Raw genomic sequence first — 26,496 nt, 5'->3', positions numbered from 1 at the left:
CAGATGTTTTTGGACTTCAACTCCCATAATCCTCAGTCCCAGTGGCCTTTGGTTGGGGATTATGGGAGCTGAAGTCCAAAAACATCTGGGGACCCAACGTAGAGAATCCCTGGTGTAGAGCATCATTTTATGGAACACCTGAATAGGGCTAATGGCAATATACTGAGAAGAGTAGTGGTTTGGGTTCAATCCAATCAAACAGGATGAGGAATCATCAGCAGCAGCAGCAAATGTTGAATATCTCTGAAAGGTATTGTTGAAAAAAGCAGTGCAAGTTGTTTAAACATACTTCAATCTATACTTTTCAATGAAAACAAGGCAACATTCCATAATAAGCCACAAGTTTTATTGCAACGTGGCCAATATATTTGATCTCAAAAACAGCATTCCATTTAAGGCTCTTTTTATACAGAAATTGCCATTATGACTGATGTTTTACAAAACATCTTTAGTGTTGCAAGACTTGCATGGTAAACAGATAGTTCCTTCTCCTGTTCAGTAGTGTACATTCAATGGAAAAACAAAAAGGCATTAACAGCTACTTCATTTATAAAGATATGCAGGTAACAGGAATGAAGACGTAAGATACTACAACAGTTGGATGACCATTACAGAAACTTAATTGGCATTCCTGGGGGATAGAAGGGAGAATCAGACATATTACCAAAAAAAAAAAGTGCTTTAAATGCATAGTGTTGTGTGTTGCCATGTCACAAAAAATAGGCTTGTCAAGGCAGGTGAGGTTTATGAAATGCAGAAGAGCCTCATGGAACTGCAACCAAGTGCAACTGTAAGTAATACTGAATAAAGTCTATCATCTGACCATTGGACAATACCTTAAAGGCAGTCAATTAGCTTAAACCTTTTGTTGCTTGGCTAGACTATCCACATCAACTATCACATTCATTGTACACATTTGCAAGAAATGCCCACATCATTAGTTTTGGCTAAGACTATGATATGAAGACATTCCTTGGGTTCTACATAAAACTATTGGGTTTAAAAACAGTCTAATGGTGGTCATTTGTAGGCTGCTTAATTTAATGACATCTCCTTCAGGTTTGTGGGGTCCAGGAAGGTGGGGCAAAAGGGGCTAATGCTATTCCAATTGAATGAGCTGCAGAAATGGAAGCTCCAGATGGCACTTGTCTGTCCTTTTTATAAGGGTTTTCCTTCAAGTGAAACTACCACGTTGCCTCCTAGTTTATCTCCCAATGTTGAACGATCTTTAATATCATCCAAACCGTTTACTTGCCACTCATGTTTAATACCTGAAAAATACAAATGAACATACACTTGTTCAATGTGAGTACCTAGAAGAAAACATTGTGTACTCTAAGATTTACCAAATATACACCCAACCCACTTGCCCACTTCAACAATTTAAACAAGCTACTTGTCCAAAAAGAATTGCTATACACACTGAGCAAGTGACTAAATGAATTCAGGCTTGAGGACAACTAAAGTTGTCCTGTACAGTATTTTCTTCACATACCTGTGAATTTCTTTTTAATGGCATCTTTAGAGCTTGCGTAGATCATCTTGCTTTTTAAAGGGGCACTTTCTGGAGCCCTACAGATAAGGGGGGAAAGTTGTTATTTGATCCATGGAAGTTTGGAAGCTAAATTCTGTTTCAACAATAATCCTTTTTTACACACCAGAATATAAATACCAGATCTTCTTTTTTAGATTCCTTTGTTTCATATGTTGCATCATACAAAGCATATCTGCAATCATTCAGAGGTAACAGCTTCACAAAGGATGTATAGGGGTCCTCCACTGTGTCACCAATGTCACCAACTAATATCTGCTTTGCTGCTTCTACAATTATTTGTCTTTTGTCATCACTTAAGCAGAAGAGAACTGCTTTCTTTCTTTTTTTAATCTCTTCTGGCGTTGAAGATTTCCGTACTTTCATGTCATTAAAAACCTTGATAACTTCATCATTCACTGTTACTCCAGAAGCCTAAAAAAACAAAATGAAACAGCATTCACTATAATAAGCTTATTCCACATGTAATAGGAGGTCTATTGAGGACTGAATATTATCTGTATATCAAATTTAGGAGATAAAGATTTGGTCCCCACCCAACTATTACTCTCTTATTACAGTTATAGAAAGTATTTCTATTTTAACATGAGTAATGTGACTCATTTAAGGAATTTCCCTCTGAAAATGCAGCAGCAGTAGCTCAAGTCCAGCTCTGTCATTATTCTAGTTTTGTTCAGTGATGTAAGCCTCTAGGAGCAGAAGAAATGCTTTCTGCATTGTGTCAGGTTTAATATTATTTAAAAGTCCTAGATTTTATTTAATACTGCCCTATAAATACTCTAGTGAAGTTACTACATGAGGAAAGAATCAAGGACAGAATGTACAATTCCTCCCAGCAGCCTAACAGAAGCTGAGCCTACATCCCAACTGGACAAGGGTGCTCTTTACATATTAAAACTGTGCCATGGGATCTACTTTGACTAATAACACAACACCGCTATAATATTTATAAGCCCCAAACCAAAGATGCCAATTCTGTGGGAAAGACCCATGCAATCAGCCTACCCATATTTGTGGGTCTTTAAGCATTAAAGCAGTGTCATGAGGTGAAACCATGGAAAAGCAGCTCCTTGGCACTGCTGTAATGTGTAAAAGAACACCAAAGGTTGGTTTTAATTCAAAACTGTAAATAACTATACTTGTACATGGTCTTGCTTTCAGTTAAGCAAACTCTTTGAGGGTGGGGGGTGTGTGTGTGTGTGTGTGTGTGTGTGTGTGTGTGTGTGTGTGTGAGAGAGAGAGAGAGAGAGATCATTTTAAAGCTTTTATTGCACCATCAGGGATTTCACATGCATGAACTACTGTTGAAGGAACCAACAGGCAGAAGCTGAAGGCAATGGTTGTACATTTCTGATTTGTTCTTTAAACACAACACAGAAATTTCATTTTGTATAAAATACCTTTTGCACTACTAACTAATTCTCATACAAATTCATTTTGTAAATCAGATTTTTATTCAAAAGGCTCAGAAGTTGTTCTCTTCTATATAAACCAAGTAGAACTGGCACATTTATACTGTTTATTTACAAGGGTAGGGGAAATGCTATCGCTCATTTACCCTTCCCCCCATAAAAAGGCACCCTTTTTTGTACCAATGGCTTTTTTGTACCAATGACATAGCGATGACTGTTGCCCAAATACAGCCTGGACATTCCTGCCCTTCTGCTGGATTTCCAGCAACCTATTCCTAGGATACTGGGCAGACTCCTGTCTACTGCAGCCAAAGGAACAACCTTCTCTATAGGCACGAGCAAAGATGTCCCCTCAAACGTTTGTGTAACACACATTAAATTCCGGCCATAAGCCGGACACTATCCATACACAATGAATCGCAAATGTCTCGCCGCTTCACCCTTTCCAGCTGAACAGTGCTCAGCCTACTCCTTATGATTAACGCGCTCCAACAAAGGGAAACAGCCATCTCTGCTCGGCGCTTTCCCCAGTCGTCTTGACACCGAAGGGATACAAGCCACAATGGAAGGGAGCAAATCAAACTATGCGTCATCCCCTTCCCCGCTTCCATCATAATCTCAAGAAAAGCATAAGGCCACTATAGCTTTCAGCATACAATGAGACAGCGCTATGCTTCGCCCCGAAATTAAAGGGAGGCCCCCGCCACTTCAGATCATGCACATACAACCGAGGAGCGACCCTCCCTCCTTCACAAAGGGAGAGCATGAAGGAGGCAAAGCCTGCTGCGCGCCCCTCTCCATTTCTAAGCACAGAAGCGGGGGGGGGGGGGCAAGAGAGAGCCCAAACCTTGCTCTATAATCTGAGCGCCGTCATTTACCCATAGCTGAGGAATATTGCTATTCCTCGGTTAGCAATAACTTGCCCGCCTCCTCCAAGAAAAGCGACATAAAACTGCAACCCCTCTTCCCCGCATACATGTCATGAAAAACGAGGGTCAACTGCGCTCGCTCGCTCGCTCTCTCTCACACACACACATTAAGCCATTTCCATACAAAGGAGGAGATTCTGTTACATCCCTCCCCTGACCCCAAGTCTTCTCTACAGTCAGAACAGCAGGCGAGGGAGGGAAGAGGGCGATCCAGAAGTCCGCTATCTGGCCCCTGCTTGCCAAGTGCCACATACTGGGGGAAATCAAACCCCGCCACATCCTCTTATAAAGACACGGGTCCTTCCCCACGACAGGCAGCACCCCTTCGCGCCCCCCCCCCCAGTCCTGGGGATGTAAACCATGGAAATAACAATAAGCGAAGGGGAGGAGGAAGACCCCCTCCGTCTCAGCCCTGGGCGTCAACACTTCTAGGGACATTTCCACCGTCTTCAGCCCTTCCTAGGCGGACAGTCACCTGCGCCCAGTCTCTTCGCTTCCCCAAGTTGGGGGGGGGCACTCCCACTACCCCTCCCCAAAGGGAAGCTAAAATTAGACTAAAATGGCCGCCAGAGGCCGCAGGGCCCACCGAGCCCCTCTCTCCCTGGGGCGGAGGAGGACTGCCTGGCCGGGTCTCACCGCCCTCGCATGGTCCGGCAGAAGGGAAGCCGATCCAACCCCGTTAAGCCAAGCGAGGCCGTCCCACCCTTACCATAGTGCTGGGTCCCTGTCGCTGCAGCGGCGGTGGCAGTGAGAAGGAGAAGGAGGAGGGGGCGGCGGCGGCAGCAGCGGCCGCTATTGCCTGCAGAGCTGAATCTGCCTAACGGTGCTACTACACGCACGATGAGGCACAGGCAGGCTGGACTGAGCAGAGGAGATGGGCAAGTGCTGCTGGGGCGGGGGGGGGTGGAGGAGGAGGAGGAGGAGGAGGAGGGAGGACCGCTCACGTTGGCGCCGCCTCCTGCCTCCCCTCACCACGTGCTGCGGCCCCGCCCAGCCCTGCAGAGGGAAAAAGGGGTGACTGAGTCTGAGTCTGGCGATGGAGCGCTTCTCGCGCCTAGGCTGGAAGCCTCGCTGGCGGGCAGGGTTATAGCGGAGGAGGAAGCGCCGGTACTTCTCGGCTGCTCTGCCTGCTGGGGCGGGCATGGCCACGGGGGCTGCGTGGAGAGCGCCTGCCCTTCTGCATCTGCAACCGCATCACTGCTGGCGGCGCTTCACGGGCGAAACCAGCCCACTAAACAAAGGCTTTGACGCTCGCCCGCCCGCCCGCTCTTGGCCCGGCTCGCTCTTTGGCGGTAGGTGGGGATATCAGCGGCGTGCCCTGCCTCGGTGTTCCCCGGCGGACCCAGTTCCCCTGCTGCCGGCGGAGAAGGCAAGTGAGTGGAGAGAGGGACAAGAGGCAGCTCCCTCTGTTCTCCCTCTCTCTCTGGGCGGGAAAGGTCGGGCTCGAACCTAGCGGGCTGAATCCTTCTCTGCGCGGAGCGAGGCTAAGCCAGTGGTGGAGGCGGCGACGGCAGGTGCTCCATGGAGTTGCCTCCGGTCACTTGCCCAGCCCAGCAGAGGACGGGGCAGCGGCGGCGCCGCGGCAGCTCTGAGAACCCCGCCGACACTTCCTCTCTCGGTCTCTCTCTTTCTCTCTGGGTGTGCCGAAGGCTGCCCACCCTGCGCCTTCCCGAGGCAGAGAGCAAGCGCGGAGGCGCGGCTGGGCTCCTTGCAGCTGCCCCTACAGTTTGCTCTCCAGAGTGGAAGGTGGATTGCAGGGGCGTAGCCAGCTAGGGGAGAGGGGGCCGTGTTCGCCCCTCTCCCCGCGGCCTCTAAGCGTGAATGAAGGAGATAAGGCAGAAAATAGGGAGGGGTGGAGGGAGCTGGCGGGCCAGGTTCCTTTGAGCCCTACCCCGCTGGTGGTGGTGGGTCCTAAGGCGCAGCAGCGCAGCTCTGCCTCTGTCCCTTGACCCCTGCTGAGCAGAGAGGCACCTTTTAAATTGTTGACTGTTTTAATTTAGCAGGCGAAGAGCAACTGACCCTAGCCATCCACAGCAACACAGCTTTCCTCTGGTGGTGCTGGTTGTTCTGGGGTTGGTGGGTTTTTTCAAGATTGTGAGCCCTTTTTCGACAGGGATCCATCTTATTTATTACTTCTTGTGTAAACCACTTTGGGGGCTTTTGTTGAAAAGCACTTTATCAATATTCATAGTAGTAGTGAAGCCGGCTTCTCAGGCAGCAGATTTGGGGCAGGGGATTGCCTACTTACTAGTATGTGGACTTGTTTAGTATTCTGATGAGGGATAACAAAATGAGACTGAATCCAAACAAGGAGGTACTTATTGTGCAAGGCACAGGTTGGTGGACGAAGCCAGCCGGCGGCCTGTGTTCCTCCTGCGGGCAGCCCCCCACCACATCCCCTGCGTCTGAAGTCAGATGCGGGGGGGGGCTTGGCTCCCAGTATTTGCTCTCAAACAGGGCCATGCAGCCACATCAGATGCAGGAGGTGAGGCTGGGGTGCCAGGCACGGCCACTAATTGACAGCAGCCTAGGTTCTTTGAACCCGTCCGCTCAACAGTGACTCCGCCTCTGGTGCAAGGTTGAAGAGAAAATTTTGAGCTGCTGGTTCTGGATGGAGAGATCATACTTCCCCAGAAGGAACAGGTATGCATTCTGGAGGTGCTTCTGGATCAAAGCATGAGGGATGTGCCCAAATCATTTGGCACCTCTTTGAGGCGGCACCAAAATATTTTGGCATGCTCTACCCGAAACGTTTTGGCACAGGGTGCCTTTAAAAGGAGGCAGGCAAGACCTACCTGCCCCTCATGGAAGCCTGCGATGCCCCATTGTAGTGCTGAAAACCAGCCCTGTGTAAGTGGGAGCCTATGCTGCTGTCTCCTTTAAACCGCCCACTGCGGCGACAGGATGCATTCCTTGTGTGGCGCTGGCACCATTTGCATGCCAACGCTACACGAGGGATGCTGGGGCAAGCATCCTGTCACCATGGCGGGCAGTTCAAAGGAAACAGTGGCACGGGCTGCTGCTTTCATGGGGTTGGTTTTTGGAGAACAGTGCTGCGATGGGGCGGCGCAGGATGGCAGAAGCTTCGAGGAGGGGCAGGTAGGGCTGACCTGCCACATAAGAACAGCCCTGCTGGATCCGGCCCAAGGCCCATCTAGTCCAGCATCCTGTTTCATACAGTGGCCCACCAGATGCCGCTGGAAGCTAACAGGCAGGAGTTGAGGACATGCCCTCTCTCCTGCTGTTACTCTCCCCTGCAACTGGTACTCAGAGACATCCCGACTTTGAGGCTGGAGATGGCCTATAGCACTCCAACTAGTAGCCGATGATAGACCTCTCCTCCATGAAGTTACCCAAACCCCTCTTAAAGCCATCCAGGTTGTTGGCTGTCACCACATCTTGTGGCAGAGAATTACACAAGTTGATTATGTGTTGTGTGAAAAATACTTCCATTTGCTGGTCCTAAATTTCCTGGCCATCAATTTCATGGGATGACCCTTGGTTCTAGTGTTCTGGGAGAGGGAGAAGAATTTTTCTTTATCCACTTTATCCACACCATGCATGATTTTATAGACCTCTATCATGTCTCCCCACAGTCATTATTTTTCTAAACTAAAAAGCCCCAGGTGTTGTAGCCTTGCCTCATAAAAAAGGTGCTCTAGGTCCCTGATAATCTTGGTTGCCCCCTTCTGCACCTTTTCCAGTTCTACAATGTCCTATTTTAGATGTGGTGACCAGAATTGTACACAGTACTCAAGGTGTTGTCGCACCATAGTTTTCTATAACGACATGATAATATTGGCAGTTTTATTTTCAATCCCCTTCCTAATGATCCCTAGCATGGAATTGGCCTTTTTCACAGCTGCTGCACATGGAGTTGACACTTTCAATGAGCTGTCCACAACAACGCCAAGATCCCTCTCCTGGTAAGTCACCGAGTGCTCAGATCCCATCAGCATATACGTGAAGTTGGGGGTTTTCATCCCAATGTGCACCACTTTACACTTGCCAACATTGAACCGCATTTGCCACTTTGTCGTTCACTCCCCCAGTTTGGAGAGAGCCTTTTGGAGCTCCTCACAATTCCTTTCCTTTTAAAGTAACCCCTTGCTGCCCTTGGGATTGTACCAAAGTAATCTTCCTCGTTTCTCAAGTTGAAGCAGTGGCCGGAGATGCTTTCTATCAGCTTCAGCTGATATACCAGTTGTGTCCATTTTTTAAGATACACATCCTCAGAACAGTAGTACATATGCTGGTAACCTCCAGTGTTGATGACTGCAATGCATTCTATGTGGGGCTGCCTTTGTACATAGTCCAGAAACTGCAGTTGGTAAAGAATGCAGCAGAATGTGATCATCTTGAAGAGATCCTATTACTACTATATTAAAAGAACTGCACTGGCTATCAGTAAGTTTCCAGGCAAAATACAAGGTGCTGGTTATAACCTATAAAGCCCTAGGCAGCTTAGGTTCAGGGTATTTAAGATAATGTCATCTTCACTATGATCCCCATTGCCCATTGAGAATGAGATCATCTGGAGAGGTTCATCTGCAGTTGCCACCAGCTCATCTGGTGGCTACACAAAGACAGGGCTTCTCTGTTGCCCAAGACTCTGGAATGAGCTTCCTACTGAAATAAGAGCCTCCCCATCTCTGACAACTTTGCTTTGCAGTGGTTCCGCTCCTACCTCTCAGGCAGGTTCAAGATGGTGTCCCTCGGAGACTGCTTTTCTTCAAAATCTGAACTTTTGTATGGTGTGCCTCAGGGCTCCATATTGTCTCTGAAAAACTGCTGGGAAAGATCATCAGGAAATTTGGTGCAGAGTGCTATCAGTATGCTGATGACACTGAAATCTATTTCTCCATGTCAGCATCATCAGCTGCATCCATTCCTAGAGGAGGATAACCTCAGAACAGTGGTGCACCAGCTGGTAACCTCCAGGCTTGACTTCTGTAATGTACTCTCTGTGGGGCTGCCTTTGTACGTAGTTCGGAAACTTCAGTTAGTTCAAAATGCGGCAGCAAGGCTGGTCTCCAGGGCAACCCGGAGAGACCATATTATGCCTGTTTTGAAACAGCTGCACTGGCTGCCAATATGTTTCCGAGCAAAATACAAAGTGCTAGTTATTAGCTTTAAAGCCCTAAATGGCTTAGGTCTAGGTTACCTTAGAGAGTGCCTTCTTTGGTCTGATCCCCACCGCACGCTAAGATCATCTGAGGAGGTCCGGCTCAAGTTGCCACCAGCTCGTCTGGTGGCGACCCAGAGGCGGGCCTTCTCTGTAGCCGCTCCTGGACTGTAGAATGCGCTCCCTGCAGACATCTGTAATTTGAATTCTTTATTGGAATTTAGGAGATCCCTAAAGACCTACCTGTTCGGCCTGGCCTTCCAGTGCTCTTAAATTGTTTTAAAGGGTCTTTGATGTTTGTGAACCGCCCTGAGCTATTTTGTAAGGGCAGTCTAAAAATTGAACAAATAAATATAAATAAATCAGGAGAGAGCATAACCTCTCTAAATGCCTGCCTGGAGTCAGTGATGGACTGGATGAGGGATAACAAACAGACTGAATCCAGATAAGATGGAGGTACTCATTGTGCAGGGTCAGAACTCGAGAGACCATTTTGATCTGCCTGTCCTGGATGGGGTCACACTTCCCCAGAAGGAACAGGTATGCAGTCTACGGGTGCTTCTGGATCCAAGGCTCTCACTGGTGTCCTAGGTTGAGGCAGTAGCCAGAAGTGCCTTCTATCAGCTTTGGCTGATACACCAACTGCGTCCGTTTCTTGAGATGAACGACCGCAAACATCTTCTTCGTCATGAACCCCACTGCCCACTGAGATCATCTGGAGAGGTCCATCTACTTTTGCCACCGGCTCATCTGGTGGCTATTCAGGGACGGGCCTTCTCCGCTGCTGCCTCAAGGCTTTGGAATGAGCTCCCTAGTGAAATAAGAACCTCCCCATCTCTGACAGCTTTTTAAAAGTCTTTAAAGATGCATCTGTTCACCCAGGCTTTTATTTAATATGGTTTTAATGCTGTTTTAAAATATTGTTTTAAAAATTTTAAATTGTGGTGTTTTAAACTTTTTGTTTCTGTTTTAACTGTTTTACTTTCTGTTTTTATTTTGTTGTAAACTGCCCAGAGACATAAGTTCTGGGCAGTATAAAAATATTTTAAATAAATTAAAAGTCTTTTAAAACACATTTATTCACCCAAGGTTTTAACTAGACTTGTGGTTTTAAATTGTTTTAAGGTTTTAATTCTTGTTTTAATTTTTGTTTTGTATTGACGTAAGCTGCCCAGAGATGGAAGTTTGTGGTGGTGTACAAATATAATAAAGAGGGGAGATATTTGAAAGGAGGAAGTGGGGATTATAAATTAAAATGGAGATCACCTCCATTCTTGCTGCTCTTCTTTGAGCAGAAAAATGCTTTGGGCTGGTTTTGCACACTCTTTCGTTAGTCAGTGTAGCCCAAGCTTCCCCATTATGCCACCCAGGGGTAGAAGGTGAGCAGAGGCAGTGACCCCTGCATGAAGCTGCCACCCCCTGCAACTGAGCAGCAGAGATGAGATGGTGACAACCACTGTTGCTTTAAGGCGTGCACACGTGCAAGCGCTCACAAGTTTTCTGATATTCTCTCAGTTAATTTTAGATCCCGCTCAGGTTGAATTAGGAAGGCCCCACTCTGAATGCATGTGTGCACACAGTGCCTTGATACTGCCGCCCAGAATAAAACTCATTCCACACGGAGATGAAAAAAATTAGAGGGACCACTGGTGACAACAAGTATAAGTCAAGAGTAAATCCTGATTTAAACTAAATTGCCTACTGACCCACATTTATTAAACAATGGTGCAGATCTGACCACAAAAACATGTTAATTTGAAACTCAATAGAGCAGCCATTTACTACACTGAGGAGAGCATATTTTGTGTAAGTTTTGAGCACTTGGTCTTTGTTTATTTAGGAAATAGTATAAAATACCTTATTATGCAATGGATACTTTTACCCATGTCAAGCTGCAGATGCAGTGCACTGAGAATAGTAAAAAATAATACACTCAATCAGACAAAAATTGTAGATACCATATTTACCTGAATCCAAGACTAGGTTTTTTCCTTATTTAATTGAAATTGAAGGGTCATCTTAAATTGAATCCTTTTTGGGTGAAAACTGGTTTAACCTGTTTTTTTTTTTAAAGGGGTCATCTTAAATTCTGGCATCTGCTTGGTTTTTGTATTTTATTGTATTTTATTTCACTAAATCTTAAATGTTACATATATGTCTTGTATTTGCAATTGCAGAAGTCTGCTGAGTTCCCTAGGTTGTCCTTAAAACTCCTAATTTGTTTTAGTGTTCCTTTGTACTTTGCCTCCTTTCCTATATTGTGTCTCTGTCTTGATTAAACTCCTCTGACTTGGCCCAGCCCTACCACAAACAACAATTCTACTGTCCATCCTGGATCTTTGTGTATGTAACTTTAGTCTGCTTAAAGGCATAAAGTAGAAGCCAGGAAATTTCCAAAAGCATGAACTGATCTTTATCGGGCAGCACTGAGCAGACTAGAACCATTTTAATGAGAGGAAACTAAAATGAATGCCCAAGTTTGATTGGTAGTTAATGCAATATGTGTAAGAGAGCCACTGATTCATTAAGTGTAGATGTAGCATGTTTGTGATAAGTTTTATTTTTTACGTTAGAAATTGTGCTTTATTTGAATTTTTTAAATCTTGTTGCTATCCGTTCTGGTTGCTGCTTTTTCCTCGGTATTGCTTTATGGTGCATTGGTGGGGATTGGGCTTATACAGCTTGGAGGGAAAGGGTCTTGTGCACTCAAGTGGTATAAGGAGCAGCTGCCTGAGTTTCTGATCTTTCTCTGGGCAACCCAGAAGTTAGAACTGGGCCTGCTGTGCCATCCAGAGAGACAGAGTGAGGACAGACTGTGGGTTGCTAACATTCCATTGGCTGAATAAAGGACACCAGGTGGGGTGGGGTGGGTAGGCATCCATACAAACCAAGTGCAGCAGAGAGCATTTTTTTGGGGGGGGGAAGAGGGGTTTACACCACACACCTTCTCGACCATTCACACGTGAAGTGCAGCACAGAGCATTTCCAGGGAAATAACTGCACAACCCCCAATGGATCCACACACCTTTGTGATCATTCACCTTAGCCTTTTACTGAGTCAGGCCAATGGTCCATCGAGCTCAGCAACTCTCCAAGGTTTAGGGCAGAAGACTTTTCCAGCCCTACCTAGAGATGTCAGAGATTGAACCTGGGCCCTTCTCCAGGCAGGGCAGAGGCACTGAGCTACAGCCCTGTCCGCCAAGGTCAGTTCAAAAGCATTCTGGTCACTTGCAATATACAAATACTATGGTTAAGCATGAAAGAGAAAAATCCCAAAGCATATGCAAAAGAAGCTTTAGCAGAGATTCCAGGCAGCAACTGCCTCCTAGATAGATAGCTTTATTTTGGTCATTGACCAGCAATAATAAACAAACAACAGCCAACAATAATCCGATAGTGGAGTTCCTTATGGGTTTTACAGACTACATAGCCAAACTTGGCCACATTCCAAGACACTGTGTCTTTAAAGTAGTTTAAATAGAACTCATCAGTGTGGCCAGGAAATTCTATTAAAAACGAGGAAATAAAATTGATTTGAATATCCTTGTAAAATGTGCAGCAACTGCCTCTTTACATCCCTTTCCTCGCTGCTGGCGAGCGAAGGGGCCAAGGAAGGAAAGGAAAGACACACTAACCTTCACCTTTCTGCAGGCATCAGGCTCATTAGAAACACTGAGAGGATGGTGCGGGGGGGTGGGGGGAGAGCCACCCAGCCACCTACACTTCTTTGAAGGAACTACTAGAGGAAATGTGATTCACGCCTGGCAACATCCCTTGCCACAGGAGCTGCAGGCTTCCATGCAAGCCCCACTCACCCACTGAACAGCTAATTGTTGGGTGGGTGGAGGAGCAGCTCAGCAGCAGTACTGTCACCTCCAAAGAGAGCGAGTGAGCAGGGAAAGAGCTATTGCAGTCAGAGGCATTGTGGAGCTGCTCGAAGCTCACACTGGCAGCTGCTGCCACCCGCAAATACAGGGGAAAGCGTGTCCCAGATGGGATGCCCACTTTCCCCTGGAATTGCCAGGCATCCCGACCAATTTGGAACAGTTGGCAACACTAGGCAGCCCCAAGTAATTGCCTCCACTACTAGTTCACCTGAACAGACAATTGAACAGTACAGTGGCTATAAGAAGCAGCTGCTTCCTCCCTGGGTGGTGTAGTGGTTAGGATTGGGCTCAACAGGTTGAATCAGGGGTGTAGCTATAATTGAGTGGATGGCTTCTAAGAAGCCGGGGGTCCCAGTTCCACCTCTCCCTATTTTCTTCATTATCTCCCTCACTTCAAGGGGCCGCCAGGGAGAGTGGTGACGATGAGCCCCCTCTCCCCTCGCTACGGCCCTGGGTTGAATCCTGCAGGAGTTCTATCCAGAGGAAGAGTGAAGGGAGGAAACAGCTGCCTCTTGAGGTCACATCGGCCACTTGCTTGGTTGAGCAGGTAGCCAAGTGCCAAAGGTGGCTGCATGGCGCAGGACCTAATTCTCTGTAGCACCTGGAGACAAATAGCAAACAAGTGGAGGAATGGCAACTGACCATAACTGCTCACCTACCTGCCCAAGGACCAGCTACCTCTGCTCACCTGCCTGCTTTCTCTAAGTGGCAGTGCTGGGCTCAGCCTCTACTGACACAAGAAAGGGGCAGGTGAATGAGTAGCAGTAAAGTGTCATTCACTTGCTTTGGTTAGGAGGAGGAGGAGGAAGTGTTGCTGCTGCCGCCGCCGCCGCCACCACCACCACCACCAGTAATGGTGTGGCACCAAGAAAGGGGATCCTGCCACATAAGGGGGTCCAGAGCTACCTTTCCTCTGGACCCCTTTCTGTTAGAGGGACAGATGGAAGTGGAAGCCTGCATGAATAGCCAAACTTCAAACCAAGTATCCCGTTCATAACTGGAAACCCTGCTCAGAGTAACAAATGCACAGGCACGTGCATTCCAAGAAGTCCCCAATCACTGACCACACCTTTTAATCAACTTTACTAATGGGTAACCTATTGGCTGCAAAAATTGAAACTGTCTTTTTCTGTATCACTGATTTATGTGAGGAGAGCCAAATCCACACATTTACCACAAAGTTGTATTAATCCCTGCTAACTGAACAAAGAGGCACTGCAACTCTCATGGTTAGCAGAAGGACAGCAACTATCCTGCTCCAACCCCAGCACAGCATCCTTCCCAGTGGCTGTTGCCTCCCTTGTTTCTTTTTAGACTGGGGTGCCCTTTGGACTAAGAAACCATCTTATTCCTTTTTTTCTGTGTAAATCACTAATATTTTGTTGAAAAGCATTATGTAAATATTTTTAATATTAGATCCCATCTACTCTTCAGTATCATACACACCTCTACTTCTGCGGTACTTACATCTATCAACTGCCAGTAGGTTATTTTGTGAAAGCAAAGAGTGTATGGCTCTCTGTTACAGTGCCCAATGACACGGTTACACTCCCATAATTCTGACTTTTGGCACCTTTCATAACACCTCTATTTTAACATCCAACCAGTCCTGGACTTGGGTGGAGCCACCATTGTGCGGACAAGTTCAAAGAACCCGGGGTCATGCCCCAGCCACGCCTCTGCATCTGATGTCAGACGTATTTCACTGCATCTGATGTCACATGTATTGCACTCACAAATGGGGCAGCATGGCCCTGTGTGCGAGTGAAATCAGCGCCACGTTCACAGCATGGCAGGGAGAGCCGTTCCAGCTGTGCTGCGAACACGGCGCTAGTCGGAATTTGCTCGTCAGTGGGGCCAGGCAGCCCCATTTCCGAGCTAAGCTACACCCCCTGCATCTGATATCAGACATCTCTGACGCAAGAGGCGGGGCTAGGGCTCCACCCTGAGCTGGACTCCCAGTCCATGGAGAAGACAATTAGTTTTTCTGACATGGGTACATTCCTGATGCCTCAGAACAATAGCCTCTCAGTGGATCAGGAACTAACCATTTGCAATTTTACAGCTTCCTGCAAAGCTGGCTGGTAAGACGTCGTTTCTTAGGATAGACCCATTTCCCCTACATTAGATCTGGAGTAGTTTTAAAGAGAGCACACTCTGATTTGCCAAGAATTGTTCAAAGTGTGTGCTCTTTTGATAAGAGCCCCTGACACAGCTCTGATGAATCATCCTGAGAACTACTGCACCTATTTCTCAAAGCACCCTTGCAAGACAGAAACCTGCATTGGCCCTTTGACTTTTGGGACAACTGAAAAGGGTTGAAACTTTAGCAGTTCCAAGACCCACCAAACCTTTTTGTTTAGAGCAATCAAGGACTGTTACCCCAGTTTTTGGCTATGAGAAGAACTTGGTTGCCAACACCATCTGTGCTTTCCCTCCCATTCCTTGGGCATGCTGTTCCCAAAAATCCCTTGCTTTCCCTTTTGAGGGTATCCCTTGCTTTTGCTACACATGCACATAGAGAGCCTCTCCTTCTCTTGCATGGGTAGAGTTCATTTTGCGTTTCTCCTGTTCCTCTGGCTACCCCCAGAGTACTCCTACTCAGCAGACTCTGGCAGCTGGAAGTTCCAACAGGCATGCTTAGAGGTGCAGCTAGGTAATTTTGGGCCCTGGATCTAATTAGCTTAGTCTCTGCCCCCCCCCCCATCAATAAAAAATAAGCATCCTCTCTCATACGCAGACCTTTTGGATCAAAACCGAACTTGAGAATAGTGGATTTGTTTTTTTTAAAAAAATGTTTATTCAGATGTAACAGTTCAACTTTCACTAGATGTAAATTACTTTATGGATGGAGAACTTTATAGCAGCTTTACTGCAGTGGGGAAAACATTCATTAATAATCACAGGATTGCCAAATTTCCTTGAAATAAAAATATGCAGTCCTGCCATCTTGGGCCCAGTTTCAGAACTCTAAGCCCAGCCAGTGTGGAAATGTAAAGGGTTGGGCAAAGTATGTGTGGAGCAGGGGGGAGGGGCAGGTTGCTTAAAAAGACAAAGGGCAGGTTCCTTCACATGAGGGTGAAATTATGGTCTGGGCGGGTGGCGAGGAGGCTTCAGTTTCAGGAGTTTTTGTAATTTTCTGCCATGAAACAAGCCACTAAAAAAAAAGTCCTAAAAATCAAAAAGTCATTTAAAAAAAAAAAAAAAAGGACTGCCAATCCACTTCAAAATCAGTACACAGATTCCTGCTAACCTGTGATAATTTATTATTATTATTATTATTACTACATTTATATCCTGCTCTTCCTCCAAGCAGCCCACAGCGGTGTACTACATACTTAAGTTTCTCTTTCACAACAACCCTGTGAAGTAGGCTAGACTAAGAGAAGTGACTTGCCTCACCAACCTTTTGGACTTCTTTGAGAGTGTCGAGTGTGTGGATCAAGGTGATCCAGTTGACATAGTCTACCTGGACTTCCAAAAAGCTTTTGACAAAGTTCCTCATCAAAGACTCCTGAGGAAACTTAGCAGTCATGGGATAAGGGGACAGGTACATGTGTGGATTGCTAACTGGCTGAAAGACAGGAAACAGGGGGTAGGTATAAATGGAGAGTTTTCACAATGGAGGGAAGTAAGAAATGGGGTCCCCCAAGGATCTGTACTGAGACCGGTGCTTTTTAATTTATTCATTAATTATCTAGAAGCAGGGGTAAGCAGCGAGGTGGCCAGATTTGCAGATGATACCAAACTCTTCCGGGTAGTGAAATCCAAAACGGATTGTGAGCAGCTCCAAAAGGATCTCTCCAAACTGGGGGAGTGGGCGACAAAATGGCAAATGCGGTTCAATGTTAGCAAGTGTAAAGTGATGCACATTGGGCCGAAAAACCCCAACTTCAAGTATATGCTGATGGATCCGAGCTGTCGGTGACAGACCAGGAGAGGGATCTTGGGGTTGTGGTGGACAGCTCGTTGAAAGTGTCGACTCAATGTGCGGCAGCTGTGAAAAAGGCAAATTCCATGCTAGTGATCATTAGAAAGGGGATTGAAAATAAAATGGCTAACATTATAATGCCCTTATACAAAACTATGGTGCAACCACACTTGGAGTACTGCGTACAATTCTGATCACCACATCTTAAAAAGGACATTGTTGAACTGGAGAAGGTACAGAAGAGGGCAACCAAGATGATCAAGGGCCTAGAGCACCTTGCTTATGAGGCAAGACTACAACACCTGGGGCTTTTTAGTTTAGAAAAAAAGACGACTGCGGGGAGACATGATAGAGGTCTATAAGGTCATGCATGGTGTGGAGAAAGTGGAGAGAGAGAGATTCTTTTCCCTCTCACACAACACTAGAACCAGGGGTCACTCCATGAAATGGATTGCCAGGAGGTCTAGGACCAACAGACGGAAGTACTTTTTCACACAATGTGTGATCCACTTGTGGAACTCTCTGCCACAGGATGTGGTGACAGCCAACAACCTGGATGGCTTTAAGAGAGGTTTGGATGACTTCATGGAGAAGAGGTCTATCAATGGCTACTAGTCAGAGGGCTGTGGGCCACCTCCAGCCTCGAGGGCAGGGTGCCTCTGAGTACCAGTTGCAGGAGAGAGGGCACGCCCTCAACTCCTGTCTGTGGCTTCCAGCGGCATCTGGTGGGCCACTGTGCGAAACAGGATGCTGGAATAGGTGGGCCTTGGGCCTGATCCAGCAGGGCTGTTCTTATTTTCTTATATACCTTTAAAATAAAGGGTATGAGGCAAACTAATTAGGAATTCAGAATAAATAGATGCATTGGCAAACAGTCCTATTAGATAAAAAAATTAGGAATTCTTAAATGGTTGCTGTTAAATCATTAGCTGGTTGAGTAACTACAGGTTGCTTACCTGTAACTTTGGTTCTTCTAGTGGTCATCTGTCCTTTTACATGAATGGGCTATGCACCTGCGCAAAGATCTCGTCGGAACCTTACAAGCTCAATTCTCCTGATTTAGGCAGGAACACCACCACCCAGCTGCGCCACTCCACATTCCCTCAGTCATGGAGTCTGCCTTCAGTAGACCCAGCGGGGAAGATGGTAGGGTGTGTAAAAGGAAAGATGACTACTAGAAGAACCAAAGTTACAGGTAAGCAACTTGTAGTTCTTTGACATGGTCTCTTGTCTTTTACACCAATGGGTGCATAACAAGTTAGCACCCTAGGAGAAGGGAACAAACAGAAACAAGGAAGCACTCTGCAAGAAGAATTTATTTCATATAAACGAGGATCATCAATTGAAAATAGACTGCAGGACAGTCCTGCCAAACCTAGCATCATTCCATGCCCTAGCATCAATGGCATAATGATGAATAAAGGAAGGGGGCAAAGCCCAAGTAGCTGCTTGACAGATAGTGTCCAAAGGGACCGCATGATTAAAGGCAACAGAGGGCCCAACTGAGTGCACCTTAATGGTCTCAGACAATTGTTTATGTGCTAAATTGTAACAAAGTTCAATAAACAATCCACCTAGACAGGGACTGAGAAGAAACTTGCAAGCCTTTGCGTGGCCCATCATACAGAACAAACAGATGAGTGTTCCTCCAACCTGCCAAACTCTGAACATAGAAGGGCAATGTCCTTTGAACATCCAAACAGTGCAACCTGCATTCTGCATCAGATGAAGGGTTTTGAAAAAATACAGGCAAGGTGAGTGCTAGGGAGGAATCAAAGGCAGAAACTACCTTTGCAAAGAATTGAACATCAGGCCAGAGCACAACCTTATCTTTATGAAACTGCAGGTATGGTAGATCAACCCTCAGGGTCTACAGTTCATTCACCCTCCTAGCAGAGGTGATCGCCACTGAGAAGGCAAACTTCCACATAAGGAGACAAGAATCAATGGAAGCTGAAGGCTCAAAAGGCGGTTGCAGCAAACCAGCCAGAACCACAGACAAATCCCAAGCCAGTGACATGACAGGGTCATCCGGCAAAATGTGATAAACCCTTCAGAAAATTCTTTATCAGCAGGTCCTTGAATCAGGAAACCTGAGAGGTGGGCAAATGCGCCACAATGGCCACCAAATGTACTCAGAGAGGAGAGCTTCAAACCAGACTCTTTGAAATATAAAAGACAGGTACAAACATTTTGAACAGATGGATTAAGAACATCAAACCCATTCTGAGTAGAAAATGTACAGAAATGAGTCAATGAGTCAACTTCCTCATTGAGGGCTTTCTAGCCACCAGCAAAATGTCCCTGAGTCTCATCGGGAAGTTGGTAGGATCTTCCAGGCAGTCAGGTGCAGGGACCGGATGTCAGGATGGAGCACCTGACCCTTCTCCTGTGACAGCAGGTAAGGTAGAGTGGGAAAGCACACACAAGTCACTGCTAGCTGCCTCAGAGCTACAAACCAAGGCCTCCTGGGCCACCAAGGGCCTGTCAGGATGGCCCTGGAGCCATCCCCCCTAAGCTTGCAAAGAACCTTTCGTTTGAAGGGAAGTGGTGGAAACAGGTAAAGAAAGGAGCCTTTCCAGGACAGGACGAAAGCATGGCCCGAGAGCCCTCCCCTTCCCCTGCCCTGGAATAACATAGGCCACACTGCGCATTGTCCTGAGATGCAAAGACATCCATATTCGGAGCACCCCATGTTGCGAATATGTCCTGAAGTACACTCCGGTCCAAGGTCCACTCGTGGGAAACAGTTTTTAGTCTGCTCAGCATCTCCACCTGGACATTCAGGTTCCCCGGGATGACATGAGGCATCACCGCATGTGCTACACATCAAAGCCACAGGTCGACTGAAAGAAACAGGAGGCTCCTGGAGATCGTGCCTCCCTGCCGATTTATGTAGGCTTTTGCTGTCGTATTGTCCGTCTGAATTGTCACCGAACAACCCACAATTACAGGTAAGAAGCCCTTTAGGGCATGGAATATGGCCAACAACTCCAAGTAGTTAATGTGCTGACCGTTCTCTGTTGACGTCCAATGGCTGCTCAGGCGATAATCGCCCAAATGAGTGCTCCAACCTAGCTCCAACAAATCGGTCGTAATCACCCAGCATGGAGGAGAGACCTGGAAGGGAGAGCCGAGGTCCAAATCACGAGGCTTCCCACACCAGTCAAGGAGGCATGCGCTCCAACTGAGCAGAGTCCCGAAGGTGGTCAAATATATCCAAGAAACACCTCTGAATGATGCACATCTGAAGGCACGCATGTGGAAGCACATACATGGTGGCAGCCATATGGCCTAACAGGCACTGCACCGAATGCATGGTCTGTGGCCCTCCGGCTAAGAAAGCAGATGCCAGCTGTACGAGTGTCTCTATGCGGGTCTCCGAGAGGAAGATTTTCTTCAAGCTGGTGTCAAAGATCAGCCCTATAAATTGTATCCTATCGACAGGATCCAGCTGGGACTTCTCAAAGTTGATTTGCAAGCCCAGGCTCTGCAGAGTATCTATGACTGCAGTGAGAGAGCTCAAAGCAGCCTGCTTCGAACCCACCGGGATGAGCCAATCGTCCAGTTATGGCAGGATTTTTATCCCTTGCTCTTGTAGAACTCCACCACAGGGGCCAGACATTTTGTAGAGACCCTCAGGGCCATTGTCAGGCTGAATGGTAAGACCTTGAACTGATAGGTGATTCCCCTTATCTGGAAACACAGGAGACAGTGATCTTGAGGGCGTATGGAGATATGATAGTATGCATCTCTCAGGTCCAAGGAGATCATCCACATGTCCCTCTCCAACAGGACCAAAATAGTCAGTACCAACAACATCCAAAAGCACTTGTAAACAATGTGTTTGTTTAGGTCTCTGAGGTCCAATATAGGGCAATGACCTGCATCTGGTTTTGGAACAACAAAATAACAGGAATAAAACCCAGGGCTCGTCACGTTGGCGACCCTCTCGATCGCATCCTTCAAGAGGCGAGCAGAGACCTCCTGATCCAATGCTGGGGTCAACGGAGTAGTCACAACCCCAGACAATGGTGATGTCTGGTGAAATCCGAGAGCATAACCCATGCGCATGACTGGGAGGACCCACTAATCCACAGTCACCTTGTCCCAATTCACTGAAAATGGAGCTAGGTGGGTCCAAAAGGCCCAATAGCCATTGCTTTTTCTGAAAGGTATGCGGACGCAGCTTCTGAAAGGAAAGTTCATTGGACTGGAACCCGGACCTGTATCTGGGTTGGAACTTGTTAACCCAAAAGGAACACTCTGATGAGGATTGTTGCTGTGAAGGGGCTTTAGGCTGTTTGTAAGGGGAACACCTGGGTTGCCTTTGCGGCTTAGGAGCAAAGGAAGAGTAAGACACAGATTTTGTCGTAATCCTCAGCTTCTGCACCTTCTGTAAGGTGTTACCAGTCTGTTCCGCAAAGAGGCTAGAACCCTTGAAGGGGAGATCCTCAATCCTAGCGCAGGCCTCGTAGGTCAGCCCAGAGGAACACAGCCAAGCATGTCTCCTGGGAGCCATGGACGTGGCCATCACCTTCGCTGTGCACTCCACAGAGTGTCTGGCTGAGTAAAGTTCTTGCTTTGCCACCTGGAGAGCCTTGCTCAGGAAGGCTTTCGCCAGATCGCGCTTATCCTGGGACAGGAGGTCCAAAAAAGGGGCTACCTTTTCTCACAAAAAATGGTTATACCTGGTGTTATAGGCCTGGTTATTGGCAACCCGCAAATTTAGAGCTGATGCTGAGTAGAATCTCCTCCCAAGGGAGTCCAACTTTCTGCCCTCATCACCCGGTGCAGAATGACTGTGAACTTTAGACTTCTGCACAGATGCCTCCACCACAATGGAATTAGGGGTAGGATGATTCTTCAAGAAGGTCATATCCTCCTGCATCTGCACCCTATAGAAGTTCTCCAAATGCCTACTGGGTTGCGAAAGAGTTGCTGGCCTTTCCCAGTGTCCACGCATGACTCCCAATAAGGCAGTTTTAAGTGGCAGAGAGGCTGGTACCTTAGCCTCAACATCAACGAGACCGAATAAAGAGTCCAATTCTGTTGCGTATTAAGCCTCACACCAAGGGCCAAGGCCATGTGGGACACATAGGCCCAGTATTGCTTCAGACCTACCGCTGGAGATACGGGCTTAGAGTCTGATTGATTGTCCAAAGGGGATGACCCCACGGAGAATACGTCCGAGTCTGGAGAGCCAGGTTCACTTGCACTTTCTGTCTCAGGAGGCACCACCGAATCTGGGGCCAAGACCAGAGAGACAGCGGGAAGCATTCTCTGGTTTCCCAATGGTTCCGGTACCCACCCATCTGCCGCCACAGACAGTACTGAGAAAGGTTGCGGCATCAAAGACCCAACTGGAACTTCTGAAGGCGATCCGTGCCCCCTAGTGCTATCCCAAAGGTCTCATCGAGAAGAGCGAGGCCTCCCTTCTGAATGCGAAGGGGCCTTATGGCAATCACAAATAGTTCTGGCTTCTCCATAAACAGAACCCTCTCGGTACCGAGATCCATACTGGGGCTTCCCATAGTTGGAACAGTCCAAACGATAGAGGGATACTGTCTATAAACAACAGTGTCCCGGCAACAATCTCCGTAGAAGGAGGGTTCGTACTCTACATACGTGGAACCTCAAGCAGAGACACGGTATCGATCAGCATACTAAAGCCCAGCCTAGCATACTATCTAGACCCATTTCAAACTGGCTTTAGAATGGGCTATGGAGTTGAGACAGCCTTGGTCGGCCTGATGGATGACCTTTACCGGGGAATCGACAGAGGGAGTGTGACTCTGCTGGTTTTTCTGGATCTCTCGGCGGCATTCGATACCATCGACCATGGTATCCTTCTGGATCGCCTGGGGGAGTTGGGGATAGGGGGCACTGCTTTGCAGTGGTTCCGTTCCTATCTCTCGGGTAGATTCCAGATGGTGGAGCTTGGTGACAGTTGCTCCTCAAAACGGGAGCTGTTATATGGAGTCCCTCAGGGCTCCATTCTGTCACCAATGCTTTTTAACATCTACATAAAACCGCTGGGTGAGGTCATCAGGAGGTTTGGTGCTGGGTGTTATCAGTATGCTGATGACACTCAAATCTACTTCTCCTTTTCATCCCCAGGAAATGGCACTCATTCTCTAAATGCCTGCCTACAGGCAGTAATGGGCTGGATGAGGGAGAACAAATTGAAGCTGAATCCAAGCAAGACGGAGGTGCTCATTGGGGGGGCTCAGAATCTGAGGGGTGAGTTAGATCTTCTTTGTGCTGGATGGGGTTACTCTCCCCCAGAAGGAGCAGGTGCGTAGCTTGGGAGTACTCCTGGACCCAGGCCTCACCCTGGTATCTCAGGTGGAGGCCATGGCCAGGAGTGCTTTCTATCAGCTCCGGCTGATTCGACAGCTGCGCCCATTCCTCGAAGAGGATGACCTCAAAACAGTGGTGCATCAGCTGGTAACCTCCCGGCTTGACTATTGCAATGCGCTCTACGTGGGGCTGCCTTTGTACGTAGTCCGGAAACTTGTTAGTTCAGAATGCGACTGTCAAGGTCTGGCCCAAGGCCAGCGAAGTACACGGCTCGGCTGCTTGCTGTGGGTGAATGACAATTGTTGAAACTCAGCAATGAGTGGGAGTCAGAGGCTCCAATTTATGGAGCCAGTCGAAAGCTCCCAGGTGTCAGGATTTACGGCTTGTCAGCCTTCGATAACAGGCGCTTGCTCCTCCGCACCGCCTCCAATTGTGACCTGCGTTTGAAACACCTGCGTTGCCGTGGCGTTGGTGGAGCTCCAATGCCTAAATCATCCCCCGATTGGTCGCTGACATTTTCTGCTGGTTCAGGCTGTTGAGTCTGTTCTGAACCGTCAGCTAATTCCACTGCAGTCGGGCTCTGCCCTTCAGACATTCCAGACTCGGCTGGAATGCCGACAGCTTCCCTTTCTTCCTCGCTGTCAGAGCTAGGGGACATGACAGCGGCAGCCAGATTATTCTCTGGGGCAACCCAGAGAGACCATATGATGCCTGTTTTAAAACAGTTACACTGGCTGCCAATATGTTTCCAGGCAAAATACAAAGTGCTGGTTATTATCTTTAAAGCCCTGAATGGCTTGGGTCCAAGATATCTTAGAGAGCGCCTTCTTTTACATGATCCCCACCGCACGTTAAGGTCATCTGGGGAGGTCCGTCTCCAGTTGTCACCGGTTCGTTTGGTGACAACTCAGAGGCGGGCGTTCTCTGTAGCTGCTCCTGGACTGTGGAATGCACTCCCGGCGGAAATTCGTAATCTTGATTCTTTACTTTCCTTCAGGAGAGCCCTTAAAACCTATCTGTTTGGCCTGGCCTTTCAGGGTTTTTAATCAGTTTTAATACCTGGTTTTCAGGGTTTTAATTGTTTTGATAGTTTGTTTTTTAAGTTGTTTTAAATTGGTATTTATATTTGTATCTCTGTTTTAATTGTTTTTAATGTTTTCTGTTTTAATTGTAAACCGCCCTGAGCCATTTTGGAAGGGTGGTATATAAATCAAATAAATAAATAAATAAATTCCCAGTCTCTCCCGTATCTGTACTTAGAAGAGCGCTCTCCTATCCCCAGGTGGGGGCTACTCCACGTGGTGAATGGGAGGCGAACAATGTCAAGGCAGCCACAACGCATTCACAGTGGGTTTGTCCAGTGAATAGGGTTCATAGTCCAACGTAGCATAGTCCTGTTCATCTGCCGCTACCCAGAGTTTCTGACCCGCAAAGGCATGGTCAGGCATCTTACTGGGAGACATCGAGGCCACCGGAGAACTAGTAGGAAGGCGAGTCTCAGTAGAACCCTGTACTGGAGGAGCCAGTGCCCCAAAGACGCCAATTTCGGCTTCTTAACCAGTGGAGCATCCAGAGAAGAGAATAGCGGGGGCTTCTTCTTTTGGGGGATAGGCGGAAGGTGTTGCCTTGCCAGCAGATGCAGAACCAGCATCAGCTTCTTCTTTTGCGGTACCGAAGGGAGGTCTGGTACTGGAGGTAAAGTTCACTTGGGCAAGTCCTCTAGTGGCAAAGAAGGGCCGAAACCACAGATAAGTCAGAGGCAGGTGTCGACGACACAGGTACCAAGGCCAGGAGTTCTGGCGCCGGAGGAGTGGAGTCCGAGCGCTCTGATTGCATCGAAGAAGCCATTTTAAACTATTGCTTCAACGACAAAGCCTCTGAAGAACTGAGGGCCAAGTCCCACAGGGCAGCACACAAGTGAAATGCCCTATTCTTTTGATCCTGCTTTGTAAACCTCTGGTAATGAATACAGGTCTCAACAATGTAGGATTCCCCCAGGCAGTGAAGACACTCAGTATGAGTATCGAGGGAAGGGACCTTAGATCCACAGCTAACACATTTCTTGGTGCCTGGCATAGAAAACTTTCAGACGGCTTTGGCGGCAGTGCCAAAGATGATGTTGGAGGTATCCTCAGTGTCGAAGCCAAAGGGCGGGATGTGCCTGGCATCGACGGGCTTAACACCTCATCATAAATTGCCGCTCTGAGGCGAAGCACCCAATTTTTTCGAGTTTGCTTGGAAAATGACTGGCATATCTTGCACGAGGTAATGTTGTGTTCCTCTCCCAAACAAATCAGGCACAAGTTGTGAAGATCTTTTGAGGGGAGCTTGGCTTTACAGCCCTCACACCTCTTAAACAACTTATTCTCACCAGACATTATCACAGAAATTAGTTAAGTCCGTTCTGGGGCCAGTTGCAATCCGTCAGCTGATCCGAGATAAGGAGAGTAGGTTGTCAGCCAGAAATGGGTCAGAACGATGTAATCAGTCCGTCCTCTTTTTTAGAAACACTAAAGAAGAACTCACAAGGGACTTTTTCCAACAAGCAGGCGGCAGACTGAGGTCCAAATGCTAAGGTGGTCGGAAAAGAACTGAGGGATGTCATGTCTTAAATAGCAAGCTCTGGGGCGGGGCTTGGACACCTCGGCAAGCTAAGGCATGGCTACCGTGGGTTTCCTGCGCAGGCGCAGAACCCATTCTTATGGCTGTTGACGGATCTTGATCCAGATCAAGTGAAGTCAAGAACAGTCCTACTCGTTGCTGAGCCAAAGATTCCACTACGTCTAAAGCGCGAATGACAAAGACTAAGGGGATGTGGAGTGGCACAGCCTTGTATAGCGGCTGGGGGTGGGGTTCCCGCCTAAATCAGGAGAATTAAGTTTGTTAGGTTCCGACAAGGTCTCTGCGCAGGCACATAGCGCATTGGCTTAAAAGACAGAGACCACGTCGAAGAAACTGTTTTGACCGTGCCTATAATGACTACAGTAATAAAGAGATGAGAATTGATAAATACTGCAGTGTGACTCTTTCATAGAAATCTCTCTTTAACCTGACAAGTTATGATCAGTCCAGCCATTCTGTGAGCCAAAATGAGTATATAAATCACTCTCAATGAGTAAGAGATCTACTGAGGTAATTGTGGGGATTTTTATTATTAAATAGAGAATTGGAAAATGGTCACTGATGATTACTGAAGTGTTACTTTTATAGGTAGCTACTATTATACCCTCTCTATTTCCCCAAGTAGTATGGGGCAGCACTTCAGAGTTTTACTGCCTCTGGATGGAAAGAGTACTGGAGATTTATTGTGTCTTTTATTATTTACAAATAGATAAGCAGAGCAGTGTAAGCAAACTC

General features: G+C 47.3%; 1 protein-coding gene across 3 annotated transcripts; it reads right to left on the bottom strand.

Annotated features, from left to right (window-relative positions):
• Positions 1–324: 324 nt before the first annotated feature.
• On the bottom strand, positions 325–4,800 carry CFL2 (cofilin 2). Of its 3 annotated transcripts, none has more exons than XM_053287167.1 (4): positions 4,603–4,800; positions 1,659–1,966; positions 1,496–1,572; positions 325–1,271 (listed from the first exon to the last, which is right to left on the bottom strand). In XM_053287167.1, the coding sequence occupies exons 1-4, from the start codon at positions 4,603–4,605 to the stop codon at positions 1,159–1,161; spliced, it is 501 nt and encodes a 166-aa protein (XP_053143142.1). In that variant the 5' UTR covers positions 4,606–4,800; the 3' UTR covers positions 325–1,158. The 3 variants fall into 3 exon arrangements, with proteins under 3 accessions (XP_053143142.1, XP_053143144.1, XP_053143143.1); XM_053287169.1 differs by lacking the exon at positions 4,603–4,800 and adding an exon at positions 4,369–4,470; XM_053287168.1 differs by lacking the exon at positions 4,603–4,800 and adding an exon at positions 3,843–3,944.
• Between the last annotated feature and the right edge of the window lie 21,696 nt (positions 4,801–26,496).

The sequence above is a fragment of the Hemicordylus capensis genome, chromosome 1 (genome assembly GCF_027244095.1).
Source record: "Hemicordylus capensis ecotype Gifberg chromosome 1, rHemCap1.1.pri, whole genome shotgun sequence".
NCBI lineage: Eukaryota > Metazoa > Chordata > Lepidosauria > Squamata > Cordylidae > Hemicordylus > Hemicordylus capensis.
The sequence above is the reverse complement of the archived record's forward strand: the minus strand, read 5'-3'. Positions and strand labels throughout refer to the sequence as shown.